Below are 24047 nucleotides of genomic sequence, written 5' to 3'. Positions count from 1 at the left end.
TCCCATTTATAAGTACTTCCCATTTAAGACAGTTCCCATCTATAAGTACTTCCCATTTAAGACAGTTCCCATCTATAAGTACTTTCCATTTATGAGTTCCCATCTATAAGTACTTCCACTTAAGACAGTTCCATTTATAATTTCCCATTTAAGACAGTTCCCATCTATAAGTACTTCCCAATACAGTTCCCATCTATAAGTACTTTTCATTTATGAGTTTCCATCTATAAGTACTTCCCATTTAAGACAGTTCCCATCTACAAGCATTCCATTTAAGACAGTTCCCATCTATAAGTACTTCCCACTTAAGACAGTTCCCATTTATAAGTACTTCCCATTTAAGACAGTTCCCATCTATAAGTACTTCCCATTTAAGACAGTTCCCATCTATAAGTACTTTCCATTTATGAGTTTCCATCTATAAGTACTTCCCATTTAAGACAGTTCCCATCTATAAGGACTTTCCATTTATGAGTTTCCATCTTTAAGTACTTCCCATTTATGACACAGTTCCCATCTATAAGTACTTCCTATATAAGACAATTCCAATGGTTTCTAAGTACTTTCCATTCAAGACAGTACACATATATAAGTACTTTCCATTTAAGACAATTCCCATGTTTGTTAAGTACTTCCCATTTAAGACAATTCTATGATTTCTAAGCACTTTCCATACAAGACAATTACCATCTATAAGTACTTTCCATTTAAGACAGTACCCATATATATATTTCCATTTAAGACAGTACCCATATATAAGTACTTTCCATTTAAGACAGTACCCATATATAAGTACTTTCCATTTAAGACAGTACCATTTATATATTCTTCATTTAAGAAGCACCCATATATAAATTTTCCATTTAAGACAGCATCTATATATACATTTTCCATTTAAGACAGTACCCATATATAAGCATTTTCCATTTAAGACAGTACCCATATATAAGTATTTCCATTTAAGACAGTACCATTTATAAGTACTCCATTTATGACAGTTCCAATCTATGTACTTTATTTATGAGTTCCATATATAAGTATTTCTATTTAAGACAGTTCCATATTAAATTCTTTCCATTTAAGACAGTACCCATATATATAAGTACTTCCCATTTAAGACAGTACTCCATATATAAGTATTTCCCATTTAAGACAGTACCCATATATAAGATTTCCATTTAAGACAGTACACATATATAAGTACTTTCATTAAGACAGTACCTATATATAAGTACTTTCCATTCAAGACAGTACCCATATATAAATCTAAGATAACGATAAAAGGTAAGTAACTCACCATACTGAGAGCCCCTATAAAGATGCCTGGCTTGTAGGCTGCAGCAACAACAGCTCTCAAACGCTGCCATGTTCGTCATTAACCTCTTCCTCCTCTCTCTGTCTCTCTTGTTTTCTCTCACCTCTCACTCCTCCCACGCACTTTATCACCTCTGCATTATCTATCTTTTCTTCTCTTAATATACAACACTTTTTCTCTTTCTCACTTTTTTCTTCTCACTTTCTCACTTTCACTCTCTCTCTCTCTCTCTCTACATCATCAACCTATCATGTATTTGTAATTTCTTGACTAGGAGTTTATTATTGTATTTCTTCACAACACAACACTGATTCTTGTTCTTCTTTACATCCGGTTCGTGTTTTGTTGTTGTTGTTGTTGTTGTTGTTGTTGTTTCCGTCTGGTTGACAAATCCTGAAAAGAAAAAAAAATAAACATTAAGGAATTTATTTTGAATTTGTTATTATTTTACTTAATGATAGCACGTTAGGTTTAGGTTTAGGTTAGGTTTAGGTTTGAGTTAGGTTGTAGGTTAGGTTAGGTTAGGTTTAGGTTAGGTTAGGTTAGGTTAGGTTAGGTTAGGTTAGGGGTTAGGTTTAGGTTAGGTTAGGTTAGGTTTAGGTTAGGTTATATAAGAATTTTCCAATGATTTAACCCTTTGAGTATGTATACCTGTAGTGTCTATGTATATTGTTTGTATACCTGTTGGGGAGGAGGAGGAGGAGGTAAGGGTGTCAGGGAGGAGGAGGAGGTGAGGTGTCAGGGAGGAGGTAAGTGTGTCAGGGGAGGAGGAGGAGGAGGAGGAGGTAAGTGTGTCAAGGAGGAGGAGGAGGAGGAGGGTAGGAAGTCAGGGGAGGAGGAGGAGGAGGGAGGGTAAGGGTGTTGGGGAGAAGGAGGAGGAGGAGGGGTAAGGGTGTCAGGGAGGAGGATGGGGTGTTAGGGGAGGAGGAGGAGGAGGGAGGGTAAGGGTGTCAGGGGAGAGGGGATAGGTGGGTGTTGGGGGAGGGAGGAGGAGGGAGGGTAAGGGGTGTCAGGGAGAGGAGGGATGAGGAGGGTAAGGGGTGTGGGGAGGGAGGAGGGAGAGGGAGGGAGGTGTTGGGGAGGGGAGGAGGAGGGGAGGAGGTAAGGGTGTCAGGGGAGGAGGGAGGAGGAGGAGGGGTAAGGTGTTGGGGAGGAGGAGGAGGAGGAGGGTAAGGGTGTTGGGGAGGGGGAGGAGGAGGAGGAGGTAAGGGTGGCAGGGAGGAGGAGGAGGAGGGTAAGGGGTTGGGGGAGGAGGGGAGGGGTGTGGGGTGGGGAGGAGGAGGAGGAGGAGGGGTAAGGGTGTAGGGGAGGAGGAGGAGGAGGAGGGTGGGGTCAGGAGGAGAGGAGGAGAGGGTAGGTGTCAGGGAGGAGGATGGTAGGGGCTAGAGGAGGAGTGGTAAGGGTGTCAGGGAGGAGGATGGTAAGTGCAGGGAAGGAGGGGTGGGTGTTAGGGAGGAGGAGGAGGAGGAGGGTGGGGTGCCAGGAAGGAGGGTAAGGTGCTGGGGAGGAGGAGGAGGAGGAGGGTAAGGGGTGTGGGGAGGAGGAGGGGAGGAGGAGGAGGGTAGGTGCTGGGGAGAGGATGGTAAGGGGTGCTGGGGAGGAGGAGGAGGAGGAGGGGGCAGGGGAGGAGGATGGAGGGGTGTCAGGGAGGAGGATGGTAAGGGTGTGGGAAGGAGGGGGTAAGGGGAGGAGGAGGAGGAGGAGGTAAGGTGTCAGGGAAGGAGGGTAAGGGTGTGGGGGAGGAGGAGGAGGAGGGAGGGCAGGAAGTGAGAAGGAGGGTAAGGGGTGTGGGGAGGAGGAGGAGGAGGAGGGTAAGGGGTAGAAGATGAGGAGGAGGGGTGTGGGGAGGAGGAGGAGGAGGAGGGTGGGTGTTGGGAAGGAGGGTATAAGGGGGAGGAGGAGGAGGAGGAGGGAAGGTAAGGGTGACAGAAAGGAGGAGGGAGGGTGACAGGGAGGAGGAGGAGAGGAGGGGAGGGAGGAGGAGGGTAAGGTGTCAAGAAGAGGGTAAGGGTGTTAGGGAAGATGAGGGAGGGAGGGTAAGGGTGTGACAGGGAGGAGGGTAAGGGTGTCAGGGAAGGGAGTAAGGGTGTCGAAGGAGGGTGGGAGGGTGTCAGTGGGAGGAGGAGGAGGAGGAGGGTAAGGGTGTCAAGAAGGAGGGTAAGGGGTGTCAGGGAGGAGGAGGAGGAGGGGAGGAGGGTAAGGGTGTAAGAAGGAGGGGGTAAGGTGTTGGGGGAGGCGGGTAAGGGTGTTGTGGGGAAGAGAGGAGGAGGTAAGGGTGAGCAGGGAGGAGGGGTAAGGGGTGTGGGGAAGGAGGTAAGGGTGTCAGGGAGGAGGGTAGGGGTGTCAGGGAGGAGGAGGAGGAGGGTAGAAGGGTGTCAGAAGGAGGGTAAGGGGTGTCAGGAGGGAGGAGGGAGGGAGGAGGATAGGTGTCAGAGGAGGAGGGTAAGGGTGTCAGGGAGAGAGGGAGGAGGGTAAGGGTGACAGGGAGGAGGAGTAAGGGTGTCAGGGGAGGGAGGAGGAGGAGGGTAAGAGGTGTGTCAGAAGGAGGAGTGGGGTGTAAGAAGGAGGGTAAGGGTGTCAAGAAGGAGATGGGGTGTCAGGGAGGAGGAGGAGGAGGAGGAGGGTAAGGGTGTCAAGAGAAGGAGGGTAAGGGTGTCAGGGGAGGCGGAGAAGGGTGTCAGGGAAGAGACAGGGAGGAGGAGTGGAAAGGGGAGGGGTGGGGTGTCAGGGGGAGGGTGATTGTGGGGAAGACGGGGAGGAGGAGGTAAGGGTGTCGGGAGGGAGGGGGAGAAGGAGGAGGTAAGGGTGACAGAAAGGAGGTAAGGGGTGTCAGGGAGGAGGAGGGAGGAGGAGGAGGAGGGTAAGGGTGTCAGGGAGGAGGAGGAGGAGTAAGGGTGTCAGGGAGGAGGAGGAGGAGGGAGGAGAATGGGGAGTGACAGAAAGGAGAAGGGTAAGGGTGTCAGGGAGGAGGAGTGGGGTGTCAGGGAGAGAGAGAAGGAGGTGAGGGTGTCAGGGGAGGAGGATGGTGGGTGTCAGGGAGGAGGATGGTGGGTGTCAGGGAGGAAAGAGGAGGGTAAGGGGATGGGGTGTCAGGGTGTCAGGGAGGAGGAGGGTAAGGGAGATAAGGGTGTCAGGGAGGAGGAGGGTAAGGGAGTAGGGTGTCAGGGTGTCAGGAGGAGGAGGGTAAGGGATGGGGTGTCAGGGTGTGTCAGGGAGGAGGAGGAGGGTAAGGGTGTCAGGGGAGGAGAAGGGTAAGGAAGAGGAGGGTAAGGGTGTCAGGTGTCAGGGGAGGAGGAGGAGGAGTAAGGGTGTCAGGGGAGGAGGAGGAGGAGTAGGGTTTCAGGATGTCAGGGAGGAGGAGGGTAAGGGTCAGGGTGTCAGGGAGGAGGAAGGTAAGGGTGTCAGGGGTGTCAGGGAGGAGGAGGTAAGAGGTGTCAGGGTGTCAGGGAGGAGGAGGTAGGGTGTCAGGAGTGTCAGGGAGGAGGAGGAGTAGGGCGTCAGGGAGGAGGAGGTGGGGTGTCAGGGAGGAGGAGGGTAATGGTGTCAGGGAGGAGGAGGAGTAAGGGTGTCAGGAGGAGGAGGGTAAGGGTGTCAGGGTGTCAGGGAGGAGGAGGAGTAAGGGTGTCAGGGGTATAGGGAGGAGGGAGGAGTAAGGGTGTCAGGATAGGGAGGAGGAGGGTAAGGGTGTGGGTGTCAGGAGGAGGAGGATAAGGGTGTCAAGGGTGTTAGGGAAGAGGAGGGTAAGGAGTGTCAGGGATTAGGGAGGAGAGGTAAGGGTAGGTGTCAGGGAGGGAGGAGGTAAGGGTGTCAGGTGTCAGGGAGGAGGAGGAGTAAGGAGTGTAGGGTGTCAGGGGAGGAGGGAGGAGTGGGGTGTCAGGGTGTCAGGGAGGAGGAGGGTAAGGTGTCAGGGTGCAGGGAGGAGGAGTAAGGGTGTCAGGGAGGTGAGTGGAGAAAGGTGTGCTGGAGGGTTACACAACTTCACGAGACATCAACTCATCTCTGAGCTCGTGAGGAGGAGTGGGGGGGAGGGGGTGAGGGGAGGGAGGGGGTGAGGGAGGGAGGGGTGGGGGAGAGGGAGGGGGGGAGGGAGGTGGGGGAGAGGGAGAGGGGGGGAGGAGTTAGAAGTGAACAGTCATTGTGTGTGTGTGTGTGTGTGTGTGTGTGTGTGTGTGTGTGTGTGTGTGTGTGTGTGTAAATATGTGCTAGGAGCCGTTGTTTAGTATGTATGTATGTATGTAATGTATGTATGTATATGTATGTATATGTATGTAAATGATCACAAACATTTAACACTAATTTATAGTGGAAAGTCTAAGAAGAAGAAGAATATATAGAGAGAGAGAGGAGAGAGAGAGAGAGAGAGAGAGAGAGAGAGAGATCTATCAGTACAGTGCGGACGTGGCCTGGTGGGGGGGAGCAATGTCTGATACGTAGTGGAGGGAGATTAGTGGGAGGGGAGGATGGAGGGGGAGAGGGGAGGAGGGGAGAGAGAGAGAGAGAGAGGAGGGGTGAGGGAGAGAGAGAGAGGGGAGGAGGAGAGGAGGGAGGTGTGAGGGAGAGAGAGAGAGGGGAGGTGGAGGGGAGAGAGAGAGAGAGAGAGGAGGGGAGGGGAGGGAGAGAGAGAGAGAGAGAGAGAGGGAGGGGGGGTGGGAGAGAGAGAGAGAGAGAGAGGGGAGGGGAGGGAGGGAGGGAGAGAGAGAGAGAGAGAGAGAGAGAGGGAGGTGTGAGGGAGAGAGAGCACATCAACTGTATCCTCTTGGGTCCGGATAAACATTAAGAGTCCGGATATCATGTGGACTTAATCTCATTTATCACTTATTCCCTACGGATATCCAAGAGTTGAGCAGACCAATAGAGATGCTTAAATGTTACCATCCCTTCTAACTCAAGCTGGCTAACCTGCTGGCTAACTCAAGCTGGCTAACTCAAGCTTAATGCATATAGTTAAGGTTAGGTCTGGTTTAGTAATTATGATGTTATCTCTGTGTTTTAAGTTACTCAGTTAGTTGCAAGAAGCTTCAGTTACCAGAGAGACGATACTCTGGTCACATACAGGTGGACGTGTTTGTGTTTGACGTCAGTTCATGTGTGAGTGTAATACAAACATCTATACCTGACTTGTGTAATAAGAGAGATAATTTAAATCTTTTTATGATAGTTTAGAGTTCGTACTAGTGAGTTAATGAAATATGTTTACAATAGAAGTTCAGGTGGATGATTATGTAATGGTGGCTGTAATAAAGTCACAGGGAAAAAAAGTCACAATTTTGGCTAGGAAAAAAGTCACAGGAAAAAAAGTCACAATTAATTTATGGTGGCCGGTAATAAAGGTTAGGTTAGGTTAGGTTAGGTTAGTTAGGTTATGAAACTGATTGACATATTAACCTTAAAAAATGTGAGAATTCGATAGTTAATTTTATTTTTTCCTGTGACTTTTTTCCTGTGACTTTTCCTGTGACTTTTTTTCCTGTGACTTTTTTACCTGTGACTTTTTACCGATTCGATGTAATGGCTACCTGGTGGCCATTCCCGGTACTAGACATGTAAACAAACACCACCTTATATAATTCTGTCACGCATAATTTACCACACATTTATCTGGGTAGAGTTACAGGATCACAGCAATAATCTCCACCCCCAACACATTTCAACGGATGATTCAACACCTTAGGTTAGGTTAGGTAATCTTCAAATGCTCCCACACAGGTAAATCTTCAAATGCTCCCACACAGGTAAATCTTCAAATGCTCCCACACAGGTAATCTTCAAATGCTCCCTCACAGGTAAATCTCCAAATGCTCCCACACAGATAATCTTCAAATGCACAGTAATCTTCAAATGCTGACTTCAAATGCCCACCAGGTAATCTTCAAATGCTCCCACCAGGTAATTAAATGTCCACAGGTAATCTCAAATGCTCCACACAGGTAATCTTCAAATGCTCCCACAGACAATGTCACAGATAATCGTCAAATGCTCCAAGGTATCTTCTGTCGGAAATCTCAAATGTCCCACATATCTTCAATGCTCCAACAGGTAATCTTCAATGCTCCACACAGGTAATCTCCAAATGTCCCACACAGGTAAATCTTAACCCTCACAGGTAACTCAAATGTAGGTAATCAAATGCTCCCACACAGGTAATCTTCAAATGCTCCACACAGGTAATCTTCAAATGCTCCACACAGGTAATCTTCAAATGCTCCCACACAGGTAATCTTCATATGCTCCCCACAGGTAATCGTCAAATGCCAGGTAATCTTCAAATGCCCCACACAGGTAAATCTCCAAATGCTCCCACACAGGTAAATCTCCAAATGCTCCCACACAAGTAAATCTCCAAATGCTCCCACACAAGTAAATCTTCAAATGCTCCCACAAAGGTAATCTCCATCTCTACCTATACATAAAGAAGCTCAGGTGCTCTCTCTCTCTCTCTCTCTCTCTCTCTCAATAACACTGCGGTGACCATGACAGGATTGTGAGGTGAATATGAATGTGTCTCCTGTACTGAATAATATCAGGTGGACAAATGATGGTGGCGCCAGGGTGTGATCTATGACAGAGAGGAGGTAAAGGCTTGGTCCGCATTCTTAAAGGTTTATCCATGGTTAAGGTTAGGTTAGGTTAGGTTAGGTTAGGTTAGGTTAGGGATGATATAAGAATGGATTAGGTGAAGATTAGACACCTCTTAGCTTACTTCACCTGAGGATTAACCTTGCCTAACCTTATCTATTCTAACCTAATCCTAACCTAACTTAATCTATTCTAACCTAATCCTAACCTAACCTAATCTAGTCTAACCTAATCTCCGGATGAAATAAGCTGTGGTACTTAATCTTCAGCGTTCGATGGTTAGGAACACAGTATAGGGTGTGTCAAGAAATATAAACATAATGATTTACAGTTTGCATTACTTCAACAACATAACGAGATCCCCAGTAACGTTTGGGTACACCTCACACATCAACAAGTTCAGGACAATGTTGCTATAATATAAACATTCACAAGATCGTCATCATTTAAAAGGTTCATTGTGTCACTAATTGCCCATTTTATAGTACAGGAAAATGAGTTGATTTAATATATGTTTATAAGCACCTCAAAGGGATAGTATTCAGTCAAGTGTTCATATATTATGGTGTGAGTGGATGGCTGCCCCCACTACACGTCACAGAGGCTTCACCAGTTTGGACGAAAGGTTGTGAACTGTTGTCATTACCTGCCAGAGAAAGTTGTGACTCACTGCATCGAGTCAGTTCTTTTAAAGCCAAACTTGTTCAGTACTTGCCAATAGTGTGTAACAGAGAACCAGTACATACCCAGTACTTGCCAATAGTGTGTAACAGAGAACCAGTACATACCCAGTACTTGCCAATAGTGTGTAACAGAGAACCAGTACATACCCAGTACTTGCCAATAGTGTGTAACAGAGAACCAGTACATACCCAGTACTTGCCAATAGCGTGTAACAGAGAACCAGTACATACCCAATACTTGCCAACAGTGTAACAGAGAACCAGTACATACCCAGTACTTGCCAATAGTGTGTAACAGAGAACCAGTACATACCCAGTACTTGCCAATAGTGTGTAACAGAGAACCAGTACATACCCAGTACTTGCCAACAGCGTGTAACAGAGAACCAGTACATACCCAGTACTTGCCAACAGCGTGTAACAGAGAACCAGTACATACCCAGTACTTGCCAACAGCGTGTAACAGAGAGCTGATCTACCTGCTACTGGGCTGACAAGTAACGAAGAAGATAAAATGAATAAAATAAAAAAATAATAAATAATAATAGAAAAAATTATTCTTAACTACATAACAATGATTTAACCTAACTGGCCCATGCAGGTAGAGTCTGTTATGGGGAATATGTTGTTATTAATACACACACACACACACACACACACACACACACACACACACACACACACACACACACACACACACACACACACACACACACACAAACACATGACTTAACGCGTGTACATTGCTTGTAATAAAAATAGGTTAGGTTCTTTTCACCTTCAAAATGTCAGGTAAAATGTCATACTGTACATGTCATAATACACCTGACGCATCTTACGTCCGGCAGTACCGACATGGACTTGCATTGCCCATCGTCCTCCAAAACTGTCGTACGTACGGACATGAGGAAATTCGTCGAACTTTTGGCACTTCATATTACGGACCACTGACAGATCACCTTCTGGAAACTGTCGACCGGAAATTAAGCAATGCCTCGTGCTTCTGGCAGTTCAAGTCGAAGGCGTTTACAACTCTATCTTGCGCTTGTGAGACCTCACTTGGATTATGCAGTCTAGTTCTGGTCACTGCACTACAGAATAGATTTAGAATTCCTAGAAAGAATTCAGAGGAGACTGACAAGACTATGGCAAGACTAATCCCGGGCATTAGGAACCTTGAGTATAGAGACAGGTTAAAGCATCTTAATTTGCACTCCCTCGAGAGACGTTGAGCGAGGGGCGACATGATCGAGGTGTATAAATGGAAGTCAGGGCTAAACAAAGGGGACATTACAAAGGTATTCAAACTATCCAACCAGGAGCGAACTCATTACAATGGTTTTAAATTAGACAAATTTAGATTTAAGCGCGAGTAAGTAAACATTGGTTTGGAAATAGAGTAGTGGACGAGTGGAACAAGTTACCAAACAACATCATTAACTCGAACACGCTGAGTAGCTTCAAATATAGGTTGGACGGATATATGAGCGATAGGGGTTGGGTGTAAACGGGACTGCCCAGTATGGGTCAATAGGCCCGCTGCAATTTCCTCCATTCTCACGTTCTTATGCTAACTTGCCTTCCAGAAGACTAGTGAGCGGAATAGACAAAGTATCGTACAACCCAAGAATTTAATAGTATAAAAGCCGCCAGGTCTAACTTCACGCAGCTGGCATTTCAAATTACGGGAGTCCAGCAGCTTACCTTCTCTAACTGGTGTACGGTAAGCTGGCCAGAGGGTACTGTATACAGTATATAAATACAATGTTTATAAATACTGCGTCTTCCTGCCCCATGTAACACACACACCAGTTGGTGCCGGATGTGTCAGCATATTTCCTGATACAGTATATTTACCACTACTGTCCCACCACTACTGTACCACCACCACTACTGTACCACCACTACTGTACCACCACTACTGTACCACCACTACTGTACCACCACCACTACTCTACCACCATTACTCAACCACCACTACTCTACCATCACTACTACTCTACCACTACTCTACCACCACCACCACTACTCTACTACCACCACTACTCTACCATCACTACTCTACCACCACCACTACTCCTACCTCTACCACCACTACTCTACTACCACCACTACTCCCACCACCCACTGCTCTACCATCACTACTCTACCACCACCACTCTACCACCACTACTATCCCACCACCACCACTTACTCTACCACCACCACTACTCTTCTACCACCACTACTACTCTACCCACCACCACTACTCTACCACCACCACTACTCTTCCACCACCACTATACCACCACTACTACTCTACCACCACCACTACTCTACCACCACACCTCTCCCACCACCACTACTCTACCACCACCACCACACTCTACCATCACCACTACTCTACCACCACACCTCTCCCACCCCCACCACTATCACTACCACCACCACCATCACTACCACCACCACCACTACCACTTCCTCTACCACCACCACCATCACTACCACCACCACCACCACCACCACTACCACTACCACCACTTCCTCTACCACCACCACCTTCCCGCCGGTGTGTTATGTAAGTAATATTAAAGGACAGGTGTTAAGTAAGCGCCACAAACAGGTAACCGCAGTCTGGGAAACACTCACTTACCTCTTGTGTCAACGTTAAAACGACTGTGGTGTTTAGTCTACTGTCCTTGATCTGTTTGTTTTTCTTTGTTTGTGTTTGTTTGTTTTTGTTTGTTTATTTGCTTGCTTGTGTTTTGTTTTTGTTGTTTAATTAATGTGTTTTTTCTTTGTTGTTGTTTTATGTATAGTTTTTCTGTAACTACAAAGACACATGCATACATACATACGGAGAACAAGGTCACCATCAACCACACCAAAACCGTAGTCATGCACATCAATACCGCCACCACTCCAGTGCAAGCCCCAGCAGTCACAGTGGGTGCCCATCCTCCAGGCTGGTGCAGTCTGCCAAACTCCTGGGTGTAACTATAGACAACAAACTTGACTGGAAGGCCCATGTAAAAACACAGTCAAGGCAGCCCGTATCGTCTCTACATGCTACGACGACTTAGGTCACTGGGGACACCCACGCCAGAGCTGAGGACCATCTACAACGCCTTTATTCTCCCCAAACTTACATATGCGTCACCAGCCTGGTCGTCTTCTCTCAACTCCACCCAACAACGTCAGCTAGAAGGTACAGAAAGGGCCTGCAGAATCATGCTCGGCGCAGAATACTCCGGCTACTCCAACGCTCTCTCTGCAGTCCCCCGCCCAACTCGCCCAGTCCGCCACTACAACAAAATTCAGCCCATAAGAGCCCGCACCGATAGATATAAGAACAGCACCGTCCCATCTATTGTTAAAATAATAAACAACTCCTGATTTATGTACTGTACAGCCCTGTAAATGTATTCAATACATATTATATCATTATGTCTAAATCAAATGTAAGTCTGTATATTTTCAGCCACCGGCACCGCTCCTGATAATAAACCGTTTATTATTATTATTATTATTATTATCATTATTATTATTATTACACACACACACACATACTGAACATAAAACACACACACACACACACACACACACACACACACACACACACACACACACACACACACACACACACACACACACACACACACACTTCTTGTGACACTGAGGTGTGAGTCAAGACAGGCACACCCCTTTGTAAGAAGTTTGGTCCAGAAACAACTAAATATCATGATTTAAAACACCTTCACCTGTGTGTGTGTGTGTGTGTGTGTGTGTGTGTGTGTGTGTGTCTGTGTGTGTGTGGGTGGGTGGGTGGTTGATAATAATAATTGATATAAGGGTGAAAATCATTACCAGACGCCACAGTAATAGTCACCAAGAGAGCCCAAATGACTTCCAACTTGGCGACTGATGATATAGAAATAACTTCAATAAACTACTTAATGAGAATAGCCATCAAAGATTATTCCCCACTGGATCTGAGGGTCTATAATCCTATTTCAGTATAATTTAACCAATTAGGAATAAAATCTCAAATTATAGAGAATTACAGAAGCTGTGAAAAGTTGAATATATTTACTGAAACAAAATAAGTCCGGTTTGATCTTAGAATAGTTTATAATTAATTTAACATCTGATGAAAATAGTAACACGACACGACATAAACAACTTAGAGGTTTGATAAGGATAGGAGAAAATATTGTAGTAAATTATTAAAAAATTCAGTGGGAAAAAAAATGGCGGGTGATCGATAGTACTGAGTCAATGATAGCAATTATTAAACAGTTTAACGATAAAGAAGCTAGCTCAGTTAATGCCTACACGAATACTGTATTACTCGTGTGTGTGTACTAATATCAGATTATACAGGATTATATCGGATAATAGAGAAATTACTCTTTTCCGCTGTCACTGTTCTTAAGAATGACGTCACGGGCCACTACCGGTAGATGTATTCTTCCCAGGATGAACAACAAACACGAGCTGGTAGTCACAAAATTATTTCCTACTTTTAATATATAATTAATTTTTCGTTTACTTAGTTATCCTTATTTAATATTATATTCATTTGGTTAATTTATATACTAACGTGTGGTGAGTTTTGTACATTTATGATAAAATCTGTCCGTTTGTTGAGGTGAGGGGGGGGGGGAGTGTTAGCGTCATCCTGCTGTTACAAAAGATCTTAATTACGTCAGACTTTTTACGGACTAGATAATGACGAAATTCCAAGATGATTTTAATTCTCCAAGAAAATTACTTTCTATTTTTTCCCATTTTCTTGATATTCATATTGATTTGTGATTTATATCTGCATTTGACTTATGTTTTTATCTAATTTATTTAGTTAATGGCCATTCGCTAGAGGTGGCCATGCCGAGGGAAGAACAGTGGCCCGTGTAGGATTCCTTTAATATTCTTAATAGTTTTGTCAAGGGCTATTATGAGACCTAGTACTGTTCTTGGCTCCACAACTTGGACTGGTACACCTTTTTTTAGTTTAACAAATTTATTGGCAGAGCTTGTAGTACAGTTTGCCTATTCCGAGTAATTCAGTCAGGTCTTGACACTGAGGATGGTATCACTTCTCACTGCCACGCAGGACAGAGGCTCACACACAAAGAAATACATCATATTCATTAACAGCTATATATGTATAGAGGTCAGATTCATATGGGTAATGTCACTGTTCACTGCCATGCAGGACAGAGGTTCGTACACAAAGAGATGCATCATATTCATTGACAGTACATATACATATATGTAAACACACACACACACACACATATACATACATATACGTATATACATACACATATACATGTACACGTACATATACATGCACACACGCACACATAGATACATATACGTCGGTCAGATTCATGTGGATAATGTCACTCTTCACTGCCATACAGGACAGAGGTTCGTACACAAAGAATGCACCATATTCATTGACACTATATATACTGTAGGTCAGATGCAGGTGGGTAATGCCACTGTTCACTGCCACGCAGGACAGAGGTTCGTACACAAAGAATGCATCATATTCATTGACACTATATATAGGTCAGATTCATGTGGGTAATGCCACTGTTCACTGCCATGCAGGACAGAGGTTCGTACACAAAGAAGGAAATACATCATATTCACCAGCAGCATATATGGGTCAGTGGATCACATACATTGGAGTCATATTCTAATTGAAGACTAATCAGTGTGGGCTAGCAAATTTGGGATAAACAGCAAGAATGTCCTCAAGCACACCTGATTCAATGAAGTAATTACATAGTTCAAGATACAGTAAGTCAGGTGGCCTGAAGTCTTTGAGATCCTTCCATTGTGTCTTGTGTGAGGAATTAGTCGTTTTATTTACCAATATTCTGGATAATGATCGACACTGAGGTAAGTATAGTATATATTTTATTATGAAACCCGGAACATAAATGCTCAGGGTAGAGTGTCAGATCATTATAGTGACCATAATAATCACTGTAAATATAGTGAAAGGCGCCAACACTATAGATCTAGATTCAAGAAATAAAAATCTCATATACACTGTGCAGTTATTTACAGTTTTACACATCTGTTATATTTTACAGTTACTCTTGGACAGTCAGTGCATGAGGAAGATATGGCAACAGTGTAGAGACCACGTAGGTAAACATTAATAAAGGCGGGAAAGTTATTGTGTTTACCATTCTCTTATCTATAATAAATTAATAATAGTTATAAATAAAATCAAGGAGATAATAGCCTATAAACCTATAAACTAATAAAGTATTTATTTCAGTATATAAATATGGTATTGTCTATAATGAACTCTGATTGGTTAGATTGCTCTGTCCCAGGATTAATTCTAGCCAATCATAGGTAACGATGATTTCCTCGACGAAAAAGACCGGTGAGAAATAGCCAATAAGCAGGAGACTCCGGTAAGAAACAACCAATCATCATTAAGATTTAGTTACACCTCGATATATCGATTAATCACGTCACGAATTCAAAGTATACCGCAACCAATCACAGCTCAAAAATCCTCATCAGTACTCCACGAAACAACCAATCGGCGTCAAGATACCATTGCACAATAACCAATCACAATCAAGATCTCTATCGCCACTACTTGAGATAACCAATCAACGTTGAGGTTCCATTTCAAGTAAGAGGCAACCAATCGGAGTGAAGATTTCTTATCAAAACGACCAATCAGCGTGAAGATACGGCATGGCGATGGGCTGCAGTGAGTAAACGAGTGAGAGTGAGTCAGTGAGTAACTTGTTGACGCCATGATGAGTAACACAGGAAGTGCTTTGTCGGTATCATCTTATTCACTACCTTTGTTCTAACAATGGCGATGGTGACGTCACAACGGGTGCCTTATGACATCACGGCGAGCACTAGGTGACGTCATAAGATGGTTACGACGTCATGACCACTAAATCAAAGCACATCAGGTGAATAAGGATAGATAGATAAATAGATAGATAGATAAACAGGACACTTAGACCACTAGTGTGTCGTGGACTTAAGAGGGAGGCCACTTAAGTGTGTGGAGGGAGGCACTTAACACCGCCAAGTGGGAGAGGAAGAGAGGAACAGGTTAGAAAATATTGATAAGGTAACATTATATTGTCCATCTTGTCTCGGTACCATCTGAAGATTAGACACCCCAGCTTATGTTCACCTGAAGATTAGACACCCCAGCTTATGTTCACCTGAAGATTAGACACCCCAGCTTATGTTCACCTGAAGATTAGACACCCCAGCTTATATAATAATAATTAACTTGACGGTTTATTGAAAAGAGTTTGGCAGCCGAAGGCTGAAAATATACAAGTTACATATTTGGGGAATAGGTTGCAATTACCGATAATATACAAATGTATAAGTGATACAAATAAGATAGATAATAACTAGATGGGAAAAAGCTCAAACTACAGTTCATTTCAACATAGTGACAGTGCAAGGAGTAGTGTTTACTGGGAGTGAATACACTGGTTTATTACAAGTTATTGATAATTTTTACAATGGTTGGGGCTGGGCTGTTCTTATAGCGATCAGTTCGTGCACGTATGGGCTGGATGCTGTTGTGGTGTCGAACAGCAATTCTCGGGCTAGGGATCTCAGGTGGTAGTAGGAGCCGGTGTCGAGGATGGTGTAGAAGCTTCTTACCAAATTTGCAGATGGGGAATGTGGTGATGGTCCAGTGAGAGTCAGGGTCAATGTGTTGGCGCTGCCCGATATGTGGGTAGGAAGGGGAGAGAATAATCTTGCATGCCCTCTTTTGCACTGTTTCTAGGTGTTTACGTTGTGTGGCATTTAGGGAGGAATACCAGGTGGGGGAGGCATAGGTGAGCTTGGGAAGTATGAATGTTGAGTAAACACTGAGGAGCTCGGGTGCAGGAACTCCGAGGGACTTGAGTCGGCGGAGGAGGTGGAGACGGAAACTGGAGCATTTGACAACTTCACTAACGTGTGGTTTCCAATTTAACTTGTTGTCTATGGTGACGCCGAGGAGCTTCGTGGAATCTACAACCTGGAGTGTGTTGGGACCTAAAGTAATGGAAGGGGGTGGGACAACGTCTGAGGAGAGGTTGATGTGCATAACCATGGTCTTGGAATGGTTGATGGTGACGTGGTTGTTGGTGGCCCAGTTTTGGAGACTGTTCAATAAATCCTGAAAGGCGGTATAGTCGGGAGCAGAATTGTTGACGCTGATCCCAATGGTGGAGTCGTCGATATATTTCCAGCGAGCAGAGGTTTCTCTTAGGTCATCATTGATAAGCATAAGGAAGCATAGTGGTCCCATCTTGGTACCTTGGGGGACGCCACAGGTGAGTGACTGAAAGGTGGAGACAGCCCCTCGGAAGCGTACAGCTTGGCGTCGGTCACTGAGGAAGTCTGTAAACCATGGTATAAGACTTCTCCGATGCCCGAGGTCGATAGCTTTGTTGATGATTATAGTGTGGTCGACTAGGTCGAATGCTTTAGGGAAATCAATGAAGGCGACAGCTACAGACGTTTTTCGTTTCTCGAGATGGCGGTATATGTAATCGAGAAAGCTGACAAGACAGTGAGTGGTGGAGGAAGTTTTCATATTGCCAAATGTACCACCTGAAGATTAGACACCCCAGCTTATGTTCACCTGAAGATTAGACACCCCAGCTTATGTACCACCTGAAGATTAGACACCCCAGCTTATGTACCACCTGAAGATTAGACACCCCAGCTTATGTACCACATGAAGATTAGGTTAGGTCAGGTTACAACACACACACACACACGCACACACACCGCACTGTTCTTAAGTACTAGTAGTGTTCAGACATCACTTAATGTCTTTGTAAGTAGTTGAATGAGAAGCTTCGATCTTACTTATACTCCTCTTTAAGTGTTAAGTAATCCTTATAACCTACTTAACACCGCGTTTATAATGCTTGAAAATTCGACCTTACTTACAAAAAATATAATTTATAATTCACTTAAATCACTATTAATAAATTCTGTAAGTCAAAATACTAATAAAATCTACTTATATCACCATAAGTACTGCACATCAAAACACTTATAATACTTAAATCACCATTCATAAGTACTGAGGGCTACGCTACCCACATATCACTTACTTAAGGGCGTCCCGATTAGATTAGGTCTTGTTAATTAAGTTAAAAGCCTCTGCATTATCACACTAATTACTTGAATAGTTTATCACTTATTACTTACAATGGTCGTTCATAGTGATGGTTGGCTTGTTTGTGTGTGAATTGTTATTGCTGTTGTTATTATTATTTTTTTTTTATATTATTATTTTACTATTACTATTATTTTTATTATTATTATTATTATTATTATTTTTATTATTATTATTATTATTATTATTATTATTATTATTATTATTATTATTATTATTATTTTTATTATTATTATCATTATTATTATTATTATTTATTATTATTATTTTATGCTCCAAAAGAAGTACTGTATCATTTCTCCGTCCGCCCGTCCACTAACATGAGAAAGACGAGGTGTGCATTTTCAACTTACAATTTACTACACTTGTCGCTTAACTAGTTCCCTGTGCACAGTAAGTTAAGCTAGTTCTCTGTGCACCTTAAGTTAAACTAGTTATCTGTGCACCTCAAGCTAAACTAGTTCTTAAATAGGCACCTGACTATACAGTTTGGGATATGGAAGCGGTCGAGTGCAGTGCCGGCCATATTTTCCCCCCCCCCCATATAATTAATATATGTCAGATTAATTATTGTTAAGGTTGAGGAACACGGTGGTGATATTATGAGAGTATGGCGGAGGGGGATAAAGATGGTGGGAGGCAAGGAAGGAGAAGGAGGAGTAGGAGGAGAGATAAACAACTAATGTTATACTAAAAGATAATAAGCATAAAACAGCTGAAAAGGAAAAGATGAAGACGAAGAAGATGGGGAGAAAGAAGATGGTGAAGAAGAAGAGGAGAGGGAGAAGATAGTAAAGACGTGGACGATTAAAAAAGAAAACATCAGCGGTTAACAGGTTTTAAAATTCCCGATAAAAAAACGAGTTAAGTCATACAACACCGAGAGCCGCAGCCAGATAAGTCGAGGCTCCTAACCGCAAGGAATAGTGTTCGTATATCTTGACTTCCTTTATAACCAAGAGAAAAAATTTTTAGGTGAATAAGAAGACGTAAATTTCGGTAACGCGGACGTGAGGGAATTATATCACAATCTTTAAGTTATTATTTAGTCAATGGAAATATTTAACAGCCAATCAAAATTAATTAAAATCTCAAGCGTCACCAAAGTCACAGCCGAACACCACCATGTTTTGAAATACAACACGAACAAAATATACACAAACTAAATTTCTCCCCTACCCAAATACTTTATACGAGAAATATACGAGTAATCATACCATAAAATCGTACATAAAACGAGACTAAAAAGTACGTAAGAGACAGAATATTGATTATAGTGACGAAGTGATTTTTATTTTCCCGACAAGAGCTTCGTCGCCATTATGAGATCAACAGCTTCAAGACGTCATAGATTTACACAATTCCAAGAACAACAACTCTAAGTATTTCCCCGGAGTAAAACTCAGTAGTCATGGAGCTAGTGTAGAATGTATGATTTTGTTGCAAAGTGAATTTAATAGTATTTCCTTCTGCAAGTTTGAGATTATAGGTATTTCCTTCTGCAAGTTTGAGATTATAGGAAATTCCGTCTGCAAGTTTGAGGTTATAGGAATTGTGTATGTATGTATGTACTGTTACTACTGTATGCTGTATGTACTGTTGATAGTATAAGACTTACCTCGAAGAATTGTGGAACTTGTTTGTATGTGATTGTTAGTTCACAGGACATGATAAAGCTAAACCCTCCTGCCTGCTGTCACGTACCGTTTGTAGTCAGTCCTTGTGATGTTAATGACTTAAAAAACAAAAAACAAAAAACAAAACATGAATTCTCTTCTAACGTGACAAGGCTGTTGATCGATAAACACGTAACGCGGACGTGGGACAGAACGACACGCCAAGATCCAATTATTCCACTCCTGAACGAAAGGAAAATATCACAAAGAGGCTAGATTAGTTTTTTTTCCTCCTCCCTCCCCCTCTCCCCCACCCAGGTCACGAGGTGTTGTGTGTAGGGGTTGAGGGGGGGGGGGGATGGGGGTGATAAGGTTGTGTAATCTGACCTTTGATTACCCTACCGTGACCTGTTCCGTGGGTGTACTGTTACTAGTGTACGTAAAAACACACGCACACTAAGAGATAACAGACATGGATAAATATACATCTATAAATACAGACACATAAGAGTACACATACACATCCGTACACACATACACATCCGTACACACATACAAATCCCACGCAAATGTGAATAACAAAGTGTGAGGCCAGACATACTGCCTCACACGCCTGTACTCACGCATTTGTGAATAAGTTACCCTTTATGTATAGAACTAAACAAATAATGTAAATGAAATACTGTATAACATTCAGTGCCATAATATCCTGACAACGGGGGTTAATTATGACCCGTTGTAAACTCTACTGTAATCCTTTTGCGCTACCACTCACAGGATGGGTGTGGGGTGCACAATAAAGTAGCCGCTGTAAGCGGCAAAATAAAAAAATAAAATCAATCCTCCACCCACACATTCTCCTACCCCTCCACACACCCCACACGCACCCACTCCCCCACACACACCTCCCACCCACACACACCTCCACCCACACACACCTCCTCCCCCCACACATACGCGAGCCTAATATAAAACACGGTATCAATATCCGGTTTTGCTCTCACAGGAAGATTATTATTAGTTTCCTCACGAATTAAAAAATACGTTTCAAACCTTGAAATATTATCGACCTTCATACAGTTTATTAAGTGTAATCTCCACGTTATATTATTAGTCATTTTTGTAAGTTAACTTTCTGTGTTTTCTTCTTCATGGGTTATGCTTTTTTTATCTTAAGTTACGTGAGGTATTTAATAGTTTTTGGGTTTTTTAAGATCAGGAACGATAGGTTTTTTAAATATCTAAGTTTATAGTTATGGTATAAGGAAATATGTTTTAGTAGTAGTAATAGTATAATTATTAAAGTATTATTATAATTATTAGTGTTATTATGGAAAACTGAAAAATGTTTGACACCAAGTGGACTGTATATCAACCGCTTAAACTACTAACACATCAACATAATAACATACAGTACTTCAAACATTCAGAATAACTCACTAAAATATTAATAACAAAACATACAACATTTACCAAAAGAAACAAGCTTTAGACATTATTTTATTAATGCACTGTACTGTACATCTGGGAGGCAGTAACCATAGATATAAAATTAAATACGGTAAATTCGTTTAGGGTGATTTTTTCGGTCATTTTTAATTATCGTTTGTGGATTTATACGTTTATGGAGATAATGTGAATTGAGGTATAGATAAACATAATAAAGAACCCTAATATTTAATGGGTTGTATTTTCTGATTTCATCCTAACTGTTGATTATGTAGAATTTAAATTAAACAAAAGATCGTTAACGGCATAGATAACTTTTCTATACAAAATACACAATATACTCACCACAATATCTACTTATCACGTATAGTTCAATCAACCGTTCACTTGTATTAGAATAACATCCAAATTCGTCCACCCACATGCACCCTCCACGAGTACTAGAGCAAGACTGAGTGAGAGAGGAGCGGTCAAGCTACACTAGCCAGTCAGACTCAAGCGACTGGCGGACCTCACAATCTGAATAGTTTTCCTAGCAACGACATGACTGTTTAGTGATAATTCTACGGTAACTTCCAGGATATGTACTGTGTGTTGTGTGTAGTACTGTGTGTAGTGTGTAGTACTGTGTGTAGTGTGTAGTGTGTAGTACTGTGTGTTGTGTGTAGTACTGTGTGTAGTGTGTAGTACTGTGTGTAGTGTGTAGTACTGTGTGTAGTGTGTAGTACTGTGTGTAGTGTGTAGTACTGTGTGTAGTGTGTAGTACTGTATGTTGTGTGTAGTACTGTGTGTAGTGTGTAGTACTGTGTGTAGTGTGTAGTACTGTGTGTAGTGTGTAGTACTGTATGTTGTGTGTAGTACTGTGTGTAGTGTGTAGTACTGTATGTTGTGTGTAGTACTGTGTGTAGTGTGTAGTACTGTGTGTAGTGTGTAGTACTGTGTGTAGTGTGTAGTACTGTGTGTTGTGTGTAGTACTGTGTGTAGTGTGTAGTACTGTGTGTTGTGTGTAGTACTGTGTGTTGTGTGTAGTACTGTGTGTTGTGTGTAGTACTGTGTGTTGTGTGTAGTACTGTGTGTTGTGTGTAGTACTGTGTGTTGTGTGTAGTACTGTGTGTTGTGTGTGTGGTGTGGTGGATGTAATCCTAGACAAGGTTCTTGAAACTCCAGGGCACGAGCAGTAGATATATTCAATAAGTGTACAAGACTGGGCGTGATAGCCAACCGATACAGGAGCGATTACTAGGGACCCCGGACCGTAGGTAGGCCGAGGCCGATCTGAGGGAAATTAGCTAGCCAGGCAAGGGGAGTTGCTAGACATTCCTAGGACAATAAATGAGGTCTTCTAATTACTCGACTAGCGCGGTACAGACATAGTACATCGGGACATAGTAAATGAACATAGGCATTAGACATAAGCATGGACATCAGACATGCTATAATAATATGTAGTAATACAGACATGCGAATAAATGGTACAACGAATGGTAACAAGAGTCCTGGTGTCAGGCGCGTTCACACATCTTGGTATGTACATATCTATACACCTCCCTCCCCCTTTACGCTCGTAGTGCAATCTCGAGCGGCTACGGACTCTTTTTCCATGAGTCGGGGGGAGCGGCGAGGGACAATGGGAGGATCAACTGACGACCTTCGTTCCTGGTCTGGGCAAGGGGACACAGGGGACGGGGAGGAAGGTTCGTCACTAGAGGATGGCACTGGGCGGAGGTGGCGTCTGTTTCGCCACCACACACGACCACTGGGGAGGCGGACTTGGTACGAACGAGACTCGCCACGGCCCATGACGACCCCGACCTTGTCCCAGCGGTGTGACGTCGGGTCCTGGATTCGTACTTGCTGGCCGACGGCCAACCTGGGAAGGGGGCGGGCTTGGGCGTCATAGTGGCTTGTCACTTGGGCCATCCGGGCAGCCTCACGGCGGTCACACTCGTCCGCCTTGATCTGCCATTCATCTAAGAAGGACTGGGGGTGGGCAGGCACACAAGTACGAAGGGGGCGGCCATACAACACCTGGGCAGGAGAGCGTCCGGCAGGGGTAGGGGTGTTACGGAGTTCCAGTAGGCCCCTGTCGAACTCCTCGCAGTCCAGGTTCCCCGTCGGTGCTGTCTTGAGGATGAGGTATTTTACGGACTTTACCGCTGCCTCGGCGTGGCCATTCGCCTGCGGGTAATGAGGGGAGGTGACGATGTGGTGGACGCCCCAGCGTTCGGCGAAGCTCTTGAACTCGTGGCTATTGAACGGGGGCCCACCGTCGGTTCGGAGGCGGAGAGGCACTCCGACTTCCCGGAAGAAGCAACAAAACATCCGGATGACCCTGGAAGAGGTGGTGTCCCGACCACAGGGAACTACCACGGGCCATCCAGAGAGCCTGTCGGCGACCACCAGGAAAGACTTTCCGGCCACATTAAAGAAGTCGGCGGACACGGACTCAAAGGGCCGCTTTGGGAGGTCATTGCACAGGTACGGCTCTTGTTGCTGGCTGGGCTGGAGTTGCTGGCAAGGCTCACAGGCCTCAACCGTGCTCTTAATATCGGCGTCAATACCAGGCCAGAAGACGGTCTGACGGGCTCTGCGCCTGGTGGCTTCAACGCCGCGGTGGCTGTCATGGAGGCGGGATAAGGTGCGCCGGCGGAGGGCAGCGGGAACGACGATCCTGGGGCCGTACAACACCAGCTCTCCGTCCGCATAGAGGCTATCCCTTAGCTTCCAGAAGGGGAGGGCGGAGGCGTGAATGTCGTAGCGGTTGGTGGGGAATCCAGCGGAGACGTAGTCGAGGAGTTGGACGTATGCCGGGTCTTGAGCGGCGGCGATGCGAAGCTCCTGGAGAGTCCTATCGTCTTCGATGGAGGGCGTCGTCGTCGTCTTGTCAGCAAGAGAAGTGGCTGTGTGTGTCACTAAAGACCGAACGTGAGCAGCGGCCGTGGTACAGTCGACTTCATCTTCAGGTGTGGGGCGACTAACAGGGGCTCGGGAGAGGGCGTCTGGTATGCACAGAAGCTTCCCGGCGCGCCACACAGCTGTAAAGACGTAAGGGGCGGTCTTCTCTTTGAGACGTTGGAGGCGAGGATTTTCGATGGCGTCCAACGTGTAGTGATTAAGAATGGGTATGAGCGGGCGATGGTCCGTCATGAGGGTGAAATGCCCAAGGCCGAACAGGTAAAGGCGGCACTTGGCCATAGCCCAGGCGACTGCCAGCATCTCTAGTT

General features: G+C 44.3%; 1 protein-coding gene and 1 long non-coding RNA gene across 2 annotated transcripts in view; both read right to left on the bottom strand.

Moving 5' to 3' along the window:
* LOC121869002 overlaps positions 1 to 1368 on the bottom strand; it is a 28596-nt gene extending 27228 nt beyond the window's left edge. The window contains exon 1 of the mRNA XM_042370064.1: positions 1298 to 1368. Within this exon, the coding sequence (XP_042225998.1) occupies positions 1298 to 1300 (3 nt within the window). The 5' untranslated portion in view covers positions 1301 to 1368. The remainder of the gene's footprint in view (positions 1 to 1297) is intronic.
* A 51-nt stretch (positions 1369 to 1419) lies between these two features.
* Positions 1420 to 21359, bottom strand: LOC121869001. The gene is made up of 2 exons (XR_006089492.1): positions 21169 to 21359; positions 1420 to 1708 (listed from the first exon to the last, which is right to left on the bottom strand). It is a non-coding gene; the product is annotated as an uncharacterized LOC121869001 (long non-coding RNA).
* Between the last annotated feature and the right edge of the window lie 2688 nt (positions 21360 to 24047).

Source organism: Homarus americanus, unplaced genomic scaffold (assembly GCF_018991925.1).
Source record: "Homarus americanus isolate GMGI-L3 unplaced genomic scaffold, GMGI_Hamer_2.0 scaffold24694, whole genome shotgun sequence".
Lineage (NCBI taxonomy): Eukaryota > Metazoa > Arthropoda > Malacostraca > Decapoda > Nephropidae > Homarus > Homarus americanus.
This window is presented reverse-complemented; position numbering and strand designations above follow the sequence as displayed.